Source organism: Lynx rufus, unplaced genomic scaffold (assembly GCF_022079265.1).
Source record: "Lynx rufus isolate CCGP_SWC_20201006 ecotype Redwood Valley unplaced genomic scaffold, mLynRuf1.p SCAF_17, whole genome shotgun sequence".
Lineage (NCBI taxonomy): Eukaryota > Metazoa > Chordata > Mammalia > Carnivora > Felidae > Lynx > Lynx rufus.
Genome location: NW_025814831.1, coordinates 29,349,064 through 29,361,315, shown reverse-complemented (window position 1 = coordinate 29,361,315; position 12,252 = coordinate 29,349,064). Strand labels below are relative to the sequence as shown.

At 39.9% G+C, this 12,252-nt stretch overlaps 1 protein-coding gene across 4 annotated transcripts in view; it reads left to right on the top strand.

Moving 5' to 3' along the window:
- ZNF410 (zinc finger protein 410) overlaps positions 1–12,252 on the top strand; it is a 50,516-nt gene that overhangs the window by 35,799 nt on the left and 2,465 nt on the right. The window contains exons 8-11 of one of the 4 annotated variants that reach the window (XM_047079375.1): positions 1,500–1,589; positions 4,572–4,697; positions 5,436–5,576; positions 7,022–7,149. In XM_047079375.1, coding sequence (XP_046935331.1) covers positions 1,500–1,589; positions 4,572–4,697; positions 5,436–5,576; positions 7,022–7,149 — 485 coding nt within the window. The remainder of the gene's footprint in view (positions 1–1,499; positions 1,590–4,571; positions 4,698–5,435; positions 5,577–7,021; positions 7,150–12,252) is intronic. The other 3 variants (XM_047079378.1, XM_047079377.1, XM_047079379.1) reach the window with 3 other exon arrangements.

Genomic DNA, 12,252 nt, shown 5'->3' with positions numbered 1-12,252 from the left:
AATCATGGCTTGGTCTTTCTGGAGAGCAGCCCTTATCTAGGAGCCCACCCAAGAGTTACCTCACTAGAATAAGAGACACTACTATCACCTAGGAAATTCCAAGGGATTTAGGAGCTCTGTGTCAGGAACCAGAGGCAGAGACCAATAGGTATACTTCTTATTTTACACTTGCTATTTTCTGAACTTGTCCTGGGTACTCTTAGTTTCAAGGCTGTGCTCACACTGTTCTTTGTGCCTGAAATTCCCTTCCTTCCTTGTCATCTTTTAAGATCAGCTTAAATTCAGCTTCTTTAAAAAAAAAAAATTACCACAATTAGAATTCCTCTCTTTTCTAAATACTTACAGTACTTTTTTTGTACAGAAACTTACATTAAAGTTATGTATGAATACATTTCTTTCTCTCATACTAGTCTGTGACCTTCAGATAAGAACTGCATCTCTGATTTTTTTTTTTCCACTTCTTATTTTGAAATAATTATAGACTCATGAGTACTTGTGAAAATAGTACAAAGAGGGGTGCCTGGGTGGCTCAGTCGGTTAAGCGTCTGACTTCGACTCAGGTCATGATCTCACGGTTCATGGGTTCAAGCCTCACTTTGGGTTCTGTGCTCACCTCTTAGAGCCTGGAGCCTGCTTCGGATTCTGTGTGTATGTGTGTGTGTGTCTCTCTCTCTCTCTGCTCCTACCCCACTCAGTCTCTCTCTCTCTCTCAAAAATAAAGAAACATTAAAAAAATTAAAAAAATAGTGCAAAGGATTTTGTTGTGTGCTTCACCCAGTGTCCCCAAAATGAGACATCTTATGTAGCCACAGTACAATATCAAAACCAGAAAGTTAAAAGTACTTCCAGTCTACAGACCTTAATTAGTTTTTACCATGCATCTTTGATTTTTAAAATAACAAAGTAATACTGTAAACAATGAAACTTCCAGAAAAGCACAAAGAAGAAAGCAAACCATCCATAATACCACTGTCAGGATATAACTACCTTTAGCATATTGTTACAGGTTTTTCTTTATACTTCTGACTGAACACCTGTTTTTGTTTGCTTTATAGAAAAGGACTATGTAATACCTATTTTGTAACTTGTAGAAATCTCTACTTTTTAGTGGATTTAGAAACTGAATCATAAAGAGAATTGATTGAAAGTAAAAATCCTGATAGCATATATGGTGTTGATCTTGATACCCTCAAAAGGGATTGGATTACTGAAGAAGGTAGGTCATTGTAGCTTGGGGTCAGCCCTTGAGCCAGGTGGGAGAAAGAAGTATGATGCTCAGAGGTAGCCACTCTAAAGAAGAGGGCAGGACTATATGGTGGCTGTCCACTAGGAGATCATTGAGAGATGACACTTGCTGAATGGCCCAATTGAAATTATATAGCATGAATTCAAGAAATCAGAGCAAGTCATTGGAAACAGAGTAAGATTAATGGGAAAAGAGAGTAATAGATAGTCAATTCATCAGAAGACTGAGTCTTTAACTTATTTTCTGTCTCTAGGAGAGAAGCCTTTCCTTTGTGAAGCCCAAGGATGTGGCCGTTCCTTTGCTGAGTATTCTAGCCTCCGAAAACATTTGGTGGTTCACTCAGGTACTAGAACTCTGGCCATTCATAGATTTCAGGGAAGGTGGAGAACCAAAAGTGTAAATGTGTGGGAGGGGGATGGTATAAAGAAATCTAGAGGAGGGAGGCGCCTGGGTTGTTCAGTCAATTAAGCTCTGACTCTTGATTTCAGCTCAGGTCATGATCTCATGGTTTCTGAGATCGAGCCTTGCTTCAGGCTTCATGTGCTGAGCACGTGGAGCCTGCTTGGGATTCTCTCCCTCTCTCTGCATGTCCCTCCCCTGCTCCCACACATGCGCATGTGCATGGCCACACTCAACAATAAATAAATAAACTTAAAAAAAAAAAAAGAAATCTAGAAAGTAACAAACTGTTCAACATAAAGTTCGCTTCTCCTCATGACAAAATTAAAAATCAAGGCTCTTAATGATTGAATTCAAAGGGTTGTATAATCAAAGGGGAAAAAAACTGATTTTTCTTATTTTCAGCTTAGCCATTGACTGAATTGCTTTCTAATTCAGAGCTTTTCTGAGGAGATTTATTTGCAAATTTATTTGCCACTGTGCCGGGTGCTTTATAAATTATATCAGGTATGGACCATGGAGGTCATTCAAAGCAGAGACTTGCCAAGGCAGAAGTGAACTCAAAGTGGAGAGATTCTAGAACAGAATCAAGTAATTATTCGTTAGCCACAGGAAGTATAGGGAAGCCAGAACAGGAGGAGTGGAGGGAAGGAACTGGAAGTTGTTTACGATGAGGGCAGTGAAGCAGTTCAGTGGGAATGAGGGAGTTGGAAAGATGTAATCAATCAGGGACATGAATTTCAGAGCTGAGCTTGTAGGAACGGAGCAGTTTTTTATGATGACAAGTTCTAAGCAGAGGTGGCAAATGATAACCTGTGGCTTAGATGTAGACTTCTACGTAGGTTTTGCTTGGATTATAGTGTTTTTATTTTATTTTACTTAATTTTATTACATAAAATTATTTCAGACATACATAAGAGTAAATAAAGATGTCTTCTTATATAACAACAATACTATTATCATACCTTCCTGGACTAACAATTTCTTAGTTTTATCTCATACCCAATCCGTGTTTAGTTTTTCTTCACTTTTCTCAAAAGTGTCTTTTAAAGTGGGTTTGTTTAAATCAGGATCCAACAAGGTTTAATTATTGTACTGAGTAAGTCTTCTCTAAATCCATCTGTACTCACTTTTTTTCTTTCATGTCATAGACTTACTGCATAATGGAGTTAGTTGGGTTTTATAGAATGTCCCATATTCTGGATTTGTTGGTTTGTTTCCTTTTATGTCATTTAACTTGTTCCCCTAGATTTCCTATAAAAGGAAGTAAGCCCTAAAAACCTCAAAGGGTCAAAGATTTAGCATGGATATGTTATAGATGGTCATATGTGTTTCATTATTTATCACATCAGGAGGCACATAGTGCTTGGTTACAGAATTCATCAGTAGGTTCAGGTGGTAACACCATGATATTCACACTGTAAATTTCCCCAGCAACCTTTTGCTTTATGGTTTCATCTCTGAATGATGCCTGAATTGGTTATTTCATTAGGATATTAAAGTGGTAGGTTTCTAATTCTGTTATTTTGTTCACATCAGCTGGAATTCTGTGTATAATAGGTCTCTATGTAGTAGGGCTATTTGGTAATCTGTACAGGAATGGAGAATAAATATGTCATCTTTTTCTTTTAATTTCTTTTGATTATGAGTTTTCAAAATAAGAAATTGGTGCTCTTGTTTCTTCTAGTAGTGTCAGATAATTGCCTTTCTTTCTCATTAGTATTAGTTTGAATTCATGGGTTTCTGTATAGTCACTGTATGTCAATCCATTTTAGTTCTTTTTTAACAGCTTTTTTTTAAGACTTTATTTTTTTAAATTTTTTCTTTTTTTTTTTTTTGTTTTTTGTTATGGTAGGAAAGGCCTTTATTGTTGGCAACGGGAAATTAAAAGAGGAGGGGGACACGACAGCTCTGGCTCCAGGGGTGGCTCCCCAGACCTACTCTTTCGCTGTCCTGGGAGAGCTTAAGACTTTATTTTTAAGTAATCTCTACACCCATCATGGGGCTTGAACTCACAATCCTGAGATCAAGAGTCTCACACTCCACTGAGCTAGCCAGGTGCCCCATCAACAGCTTTTTTGATGTGTAATGCATGTACCTTGCAATTCATCCATTATAAGCATACAAATCAGTGATTTCTAGAAAATATATAGAATTATACAGTCATCACTACAATCCAGTTTTAGAACACTTCTGTCACACCAGAAGGTTTCTTTTTGCCCCCCTCGTTGTCAGTTCCTGCTTCCGCCCCCAGATCCAGGCAACCACTGATTAGCTTTATGTCTCTATAGATTTGCCATTTCTGGAAGTTTTCTGGCCATTTCACTTACTTTTGTCACAGGCTAGTCCCTTGTAGGCATGTGTTTCTGACCCTAGCTCTAAGTGTGATTGTCTGAGTAGGTGGAAAGCCGACTGAGAGTTTTGGACTCGAGGACACAGAGGGTAGTTCAGATCGCCATGTGGAAGAGCCATCGGTGTAAACACTGAAGACTGTGAGAGTGGTGGCGGGAAGTGGAATAAGGGGGTATTATGAATGCAGGGTTGGGATCCTTGAGGATGGTACATGTTCTGGAGGTCCATGGAAGACTGTATCTGGAAAGGGAAGGAAGTATTCTACATGGCCGCCATGACCTGATACCAGAGGTTGTGAAGGCAGCAGTACGGTGGGTGTGGGAAGGATAGGGGCTGGGAGCAGTGAGCAGTGAGCGTGCTCACTGGTGAACTCTTCCTGCCTTCTCTGGTGTACTGAAAGTTTGGAGGCTGGGGGCCTCCGAGGCTGGGTGGAGAATGGGAGAAGGAAAAAGCCTCTTATGTTTAGCTTAACATTCTCTGGATTTCTCTGTCCTGGTCTTGAATCCGTTCTCTTGCTGTCAGGAATGTACCCTGTCTTTTTGGCTACCCTGTCTTAACCTGGTCTCTGTTTCAGGAGAGAAGCCCCATCAGTGTCAAGTATGTGGGAAGACCTTCTCTCAGAGTGGGAGTAGGAATGTGCACATGAGAAAGCATCATTTGCAGCTAGGAGCAGCTGGGAGTCAAGAGCAGGAGCAAACTGGTGAGAAGAGAGGGTGTAGTGGAGGGCTATATCTTCTGGTTTCAAAAAGCCAAATGACTGGCATGTCTGGTTGTTTGGAAATTTTCAGATTTTGTGTTGGGGAGAAAGACCTGGTCTCACTGGATTGACTAGTGGTTTCCAATGTAGCTGTACAATAAAATCTATAAGCTTTTAAAATGTACATATTCGTATTGCTTGTCCACTCTTCATTCCCAAATAAAACAATACAACCTGATAAATGAGATTATTTGCGAATAAGATCCCAGAATCTGTAGTTTTTAAGTTTCCCTAGTGAGTTTGGTGGTAACTCGTGCTGATCCATGAACCAGCATTTGAGTATTACTGTGATAAACATTTCTATAAGACAAGGTTTTAAACATTTTTTATGTATCAGTCATGACTCCCTTTTTACCCTAACTTAAATTTGATAACTCATTTTTATTATTTTTTTCCACGTGTTATTTTAATCAATTATTTTATTCCAAATACTCCTTTCCAAGGACGTATCCATCCCATTTCATACCTTAATTCTCCACCTGCTGATCACAGGCAAGGATATTTATCTATGAGGCTCCACCCTTCCCTTCTAGGTTTACTCTTGCTCCCAAAACTAGGTAGCATCCAAGATACAGGTTGGCTTCCACTTCCGAAAGAAAAAGTCAGCTTCCCATGAAGGGAAATGGGGACCAGGCACAGCCTTGACCGCTGCATGTCTCTTACATCCTATTCTCTGTGCAGCTGAGCCATTAATGGGCAGTAGTTTGCTTGAAGAGGCTTCAGTAACCAGTAAAAACCTGGTGCCTATGAATTCCCAGCCCAGCCTTGGTGGAGAGTCCTTGAACCTACCAAATACCAATTCTATCCTAGGAGTTGATGATGGTAAGACTTTCAACTCTCCTTTATTTGGGGAAAATGGGCTGCAACTAGGGACTAAGGAATGGGGTTGTCTCCAAAATGGAGGTTTTAATTAATTTCATTTCTTGTGAGTAGCTGTGGTATGATTGAGTAGCATTTGTATTCTTTGTCTCTGGGATGGATAAGTGAATCTGTTAAAAAAAAAATTTTCTTTTTCGTTGAACAGATGACGTAACAAAAGAGTAACAAAAAATTTTAAGAAGAAAATTATCCATAATCCTAGCATCCTAGCCCAACTATTTCTATCTTTCCTATTGCAGTTTTGGAAGAACTTAACTTTTAAAACATTTAAACAGAACATAACCAGGTTTTACAGAGGAGATATAAAGCAATTTCTCCATACCTTCAAAAGCCATATCTTCTGGAGAAAAGAAAGGGCTCTCTAGGAAACAGTTGCTCCTCTCTGGTATAGAAATTTCACCCAAGGTACACAGGCCAGGCCCTCTTCTCTGAAAAACTTAACAGGTGAGGTCAGCATGCATTTATTCAGTGCCTACTGTGTGCCTGGCACCATGGGAAAGATAAAAGTAGAAAGCAGGGACCTTAAAATGTAGTTGAGAAGTCAAAATTTACATACGGGAGACAACGGTGAACAGAAAATAGTATATAAGCAAATGTTACATTGCACGGTGCAGTCTGGAAGAGCAGTAGGTATTGAAAGCCCCCCTGGAAGAAACTTTTAATTTTTTAGGGGGCTAAGTAGTTTATGTATGAACTGTTTCCAGAAGATTTTTCTGGTGATCTCACTTGATAAAGTCTGAGATCCTGTGTTTTAGTTACTCCTCATGTCCCATTCAGTTTTGTGTATAGGTGACCATGTTTGTGTAACTTCTGTGTGGAGTCTACATGGGCCAGAGTGTGCTTCCACAACAAGCCTCCTTGGTTTCGTAAATGATACTAGTGGATAACCAAAGTGTAAGACACAGAAATTGCATGGAACTACTTTGCCATTCTTAAGGAAGAAAGTCTCAAGGGAGGAAGGGACACTGAGTACAGGAACTTTGAAGCCAGACCTAAGTTCTTGACTTGCTCATATTATGCTGTTTCTATCATTGGTGGCTGCTTTAAGGGTTGGCTCTGGTCTCCTGATTTGCCTGCATAAGCAGATTTTGCCCTGTTTCAATGCACGGTTAATCCAGTTAACAGTGCTAAAGCTATATTACTTTAAATTGGTATATTACAAAATGGTCAACTCTTACATCAGGATTTCTTGCCTTTCCTTCCCATCCCCCTTTTGTCGTACTTTCTAAATTCACTGGTAATGATTATCAGACAGCAATTAATTTGGAAAACATATAGGAATATGGGTTTTTCAGGGAACAGTTTTTAGTGTTCTTAATGAGGCTTGATAATGCAGGTAGGTATAACTGTGGATTCACTTTTCATTGAGACATTTTCTGCTGTTTCAGAGGTGCTTGCTGAAGGATCCCCACGTCCCCTGTCTTCAGTGCCTGATGTGACACATCACTTGGTGACCATGCAGTCAGGGAGGCAGTCATATGAGGTTTCTGTCTTAACTGCTGTAAATCCACAGGAGGTAAATTTATCTCTTGCCCTTACTTTGTTTCTGTAGAGACTAATGTGGACAGTGGTTAGAGATCTAGTTTAGAAAATCTGAAAGTGACTCCAGTTTCCCTTTCCTGGAAACTTTGACTAGAAGATCTTCCTTTAAGCTAAGCATGAGACCAGATCTGAAAGAAACTTGATTGTTAGGGTCTCCTGGATTGGGAGATTGGTCACTCATGGCTGGGTCTCTCAGCTTTAATTTCCTTTGTATACATACCTTACTGAATGATATCTGCTCCTACTGTTCTCTGCCTATGACATAAGGATATTGCTTTTATTTTATAAGGAAAATAATATCCTGGGACAAAGTGGTCCTTGAGCAAAAAGAGTAGTGACAAAATCATTGAAAGTAATCATTGTTCATTTTGTACCAGGCTGAACCAACTGGACATACAGGACATGTTCACTTGCTTGTGGAATGAGAACCATTATCTAAAGCAGGGAAAGTTTTAAGTTTATTCTAAGCAGTCCCATCTTTATGGTCTTGGCTCCAACCCAGAAAACAGAATGAAAACTTGTCAGGCTTCTAGAATCTTAGGATATTTTATTGGTCTTTTGTCTTGGGAGTAAATGACTTCATCATGAGCTCATTTCATATGTATAAACTTTTGCCAAAACCTGGGTATCCCGGATACCTCCGTATTACAGTGCTGTCCCATCTTTTTCCCCTGTCCTTTCATTATAACCTGATACCACAACTGTTGCCGTATTCAAATGACTGCATCCTATATTGAATATTCTTGATTATTCTATAAGCTTCCTGGGGATCCTCAGGATCATAGGGCTTTGGCCATGCATGTTCATGTTTTTGCCAGGATCTTTCCTTGTATGTCATCATTATGACCCATTGTCTGAGTCTTGCTTGTATTATATTGAAAGTTTTTTTGCTATTGGTATCATTGGTTTTTCCTAATCCACTTTCTCCTGGCTACTGCTTTGGAACATGTCTCACCTATGAAGACTTCCTTTGTTATTTCCCCTCTTCATTTATGTGTTTTAAAATTTTTGTTATAGAAGTTTTCATAAAGTACAGTGAGAGAGAGTATAGTACTCATGTACCTATCACCCAACTTCAACAGTTAGCTTTCTTTTTTTTTTTTTTTAAATTTTTTTTTTTTTCAACGTTTATTTATTTTTGGGACAGAGAGAGAGCGAGCATGAACGGGGGAGGGGCAGAGAGAGAGGGAGACACAGAATCGGAAACAGGCTCCAGGCTCTGAGCCATCAGCCCAGAGCCTGACGCGGGGCTCGAACTCACGGACCGCGAGATCGTGACCTGGCTGAAGTCGGACGCTTAACCGACTGCGCCACCCAGGCGCCCCTCAACAGTTAGCTTTCTACTGTTCTTATTTTCTCTCTTCCTACCTACAATTTGTTGCTGCTGTTCTGTTTGTGCTGGAGTATTTAAAACATTTTTTAACATTTATTTATTTATTTTTGAGAGACAGAGCAGGAGTTGGGGAGGGGAAGAGAGAGAGGGAAACAAAGAATCCGAAGCAGGCTCCAGGCTCTCTGCTGTCAGCGCAGAGCCCAATGCAGGGCTCAAACCCATGAACCCTAAGATCATGGCCTGAGATGAAATTGGACTCTTAACTGAGCCACCCAGGCATCCCTGTGCTGGATGGAGTATTTAAAAGCAAATCACAGACATACCATTTCATTTGTAGGTATTTCAGGATATACCTCTAACAGATAAGTTTTTTGGGGGCGCCTGGGTGGCTCAGTTGGTTGGCATCCGACTTCAGTTCAGGTCATGATCTCATGGTCCATGAGTTCGAGCCATGCATGGGGCTCTGTGCTATCAATGCAGAGCCTGGAGCCTGCTTCAGATTCTGTGTCTCCCCCTCTCTCTGCCCCTCCCCCTCTCATGCTCTGTCTCTCTCTGTCAAAAATAAACATTAAAAAAAATTTAAAAAACAAACATGTTTTTTTCATAGCTGTCTTTATCACACCCAATAAAATTAACGATTTATTGATATCCTCAAACAGTAAGTCTATATTCCTTTTTTTTCTCAAAATGTCTTTTAATGGTTGGTTGGTTTGAATTAGGATTCAGACAAGCCCCATTCATTGCATTTGGTTAATAATTCTCTTAATTCTCTTTATCTCTAATAGTCTCCCCCTCTTCCCCCGTCTTTTTTTTCCAGAATGGCTGTTTAAGGAATTGGGTTATTTGTCCTATACAATTTCCTACATTCTGGTTTTGGCTGATTGACTCCTTTTGCTGTTTAATATATTTCTCTATCCAGAGATTTTCTAAAAACTGGTAGTTAGGAGCTTAGATTCATGTTTTTTTCCCCCTTCCTTGGCAAGAATATTTTATAGGTGGTACTCTTGCTTTCTGTTACAGTTCACAGGAGACATATGGTATTCAGTTGTCCTCTTACTAAGCTTAATGATTGACCAATGGGTTACATAAAAATTTTGGTAAACATTACTGATCATGGCCTAGATCAGTTTGTTTTTTTTTTTTTTTTAGGCTTGCAAAATGGTGATATCCTAATTCCCTTTTTCTTTCTGCTTTTATGAACTGTGATCCTTCTGTCAGAGAAAAGCTTTCATCAACTACTGGATCGCTCTGCAATAGTTCAGAAAAATTATTTCTTTTTTACCTACTAGAAATTGTCATTCTGACAAGCCAGTCCCCAACACTCAGCCTTTTCCTTTTTTATATTTGAAACCTTGGAGCTTTTCTCTCCTGTATTGCTAAATACCTTTTTCAATGAATCATTCCAAGTTTCCTCAAATAAATACCAGATGTATAAAAACTTAGTCAAGGGGAGCCTGGGTGACTCAATTGGTTGAGCGTCTGACTCTTGATTTCGGCTCAGGTCACGATCCCAGGGTTGTGGGATCAAGCCCCATATTGGGCTCATGTTGCGCTCAAGTTGGGCTCCACGCTGAGTGTGGAGCCTGCTTAAGATTCTCTCTCTCTTCCCCAGTCCCCTCTCCCCCACTTGGGCACTCTCTCGCTCGCTCTTTCTGAAATAACAAAACGACAACAAAAAAATGAACAGAAAACCTTAGTCAACAGGGTGCTATATACCTAATATGTGCAAGGCCCTCTGCTGGGTACTAGTTATACAATAGTAAACAAAGTACAATCGTTGCCTTTTATAACTGTGCAAATGGTGCCCCTGGAGTTGTACTGTACAGAGAGCATGGGAAGGGTGACAGATCAATAAACTGGCAATTTTTATACGGTATAGTAAGTGCTAGCCTTGGGGGAAGTCAGGGAATGAATTCTAGGTTTGAGACCTGAGGAATGAATAGCAGTTATCTTGATGGATAAGTGGGAGGGATTGGAAGAAGATAACAGGCATAAAGGTAGCAAGCAGTGTGTACAAGGGTAGAAGGTGAGAGGGAACAGGGCACACAACTATGGAATCAAAAGGGTTGAGTAGGATGGGATGTGGAATGGAGAGATGGGCTGGAATGAAAAGTGAAAGCAGGAAAGTTATGCTAGTTTCTCTCTTGAAGGGCCTTAAAGGACATGATTTTATCCCAGGGGCAATGGGGGGCCACTGCATGGTTTTAAGGCAGGTATGACATGGTCAGATTTGTGTATGCAAAAAGTCCAGCAATAGCACATTTTTTCCCCTTGGGCCTAGGCACATGGGTCTTGGAATTGGCTTCATTGTGTCCTTGTCTAGGTGATGCTCACTCATAGTCTCAGGCAGACCCAGTAACACAGATCACCTATAAAAAAAAAACAAAAAACTTGGCCTTCCCTCCAGGAGGACACTGAGGGTCTGCAGGCCCTAAATACCCAGTTTCATGGTGGAAACCCCAAACTCTTAATAGGAAAATATTAACACAAAGGGGAAAGTGCTGCCCTTAGTGAGGCTGAAAGTGCTAGATTATCACTTTTCCCTCACGGGTCCTCGGGTCCTGTGTATTTACAAACACACCCTCTGTCTGAGCCTCACTTCTTTTGTTTCCTTCACTGTTACCTCTATTATTTCTCCTCTTACCACAGGCATTTCCACTGCTCTTCCTCTCCTTTTCCTTATCGAGACAGGCTTATCACGTCATCTGATACCTTCATTTTTAAAAGCTACAAGGCCCTCAAGCCTCCAGGTTTAGTTCTCTTCCTCATCCAAGGTCCTGGTACTAACTGACCTTCCTCCAGTGAGTGAGGAATGTTGAGTCCTTAGAGATTCTCAGATAAAAGGCTATTTGCAGTCCATAAAACAACAATGCTTATTTCAAATTTTTGGAGATAATCACATGTTGTAGATCAGACCCGTAAGAATCTACTTGTGCACTTCTACTTGGACCCCTGTAAATAGGCTCTAAAAGTAAAAACGTAACAAGAATATCAGAATAACCAAAGCAATTATCAGAAATTATCATGGGAGGGGTGCCTGGCTGGCTCAGTTGGTAGAGCATGTCACTCTTGATGTCGGGGTGGTGAGTTCAAGCCCCGTTGTTGGGCATGGAGATTACTTAAAAATAATTAAGTAATTTTTTAGCACTACTTAAAATTTTAAGCACTACTTAAAAAAAAAAACAACTCTTCTTAAAAAATAAAAGAAATTACGGGAATTATATCAAAACTACATCTTATTCAAATGGTTCAGATTGAACAATTTTTATTTGCCCTCGGTGTTACCCAGCCTTCTGCAAATCAGATAGAGGACTTATTGTGCAGGCCCAGTTGGGACCCCAGGGCTTTGGGACCTCTGCTGACTAAAAGGCATCCCAAGTGGGGTTCTGTAGCCACACTGAGCTCATATTCTCTAATGCAGGAACCAGTATAAATGATTGCCACCCAGCCTTCAATAAATCAGAATGTCTTCCAAAAAAGAAAGAAACAAATTACAAATTCTTTAAGATTTCTCATCAAGTGTCATTGCTAATTTGAGTGCCAATATCTGGATCTTGACCTGGATTTAAAAGACACCATTCTTACATCCTAACAACACAGCATCAAATGAAATTTGTGGTTTAAGTTTTTACATTTTTCTTTAAATTTTGTTTAAATTTCTTTAAATTCCATATTATTAAATTCTACTGTATAAATTACCTTTACCCAAATTGAGATCACCAAGTAAATCTATCCCCAGCTCAA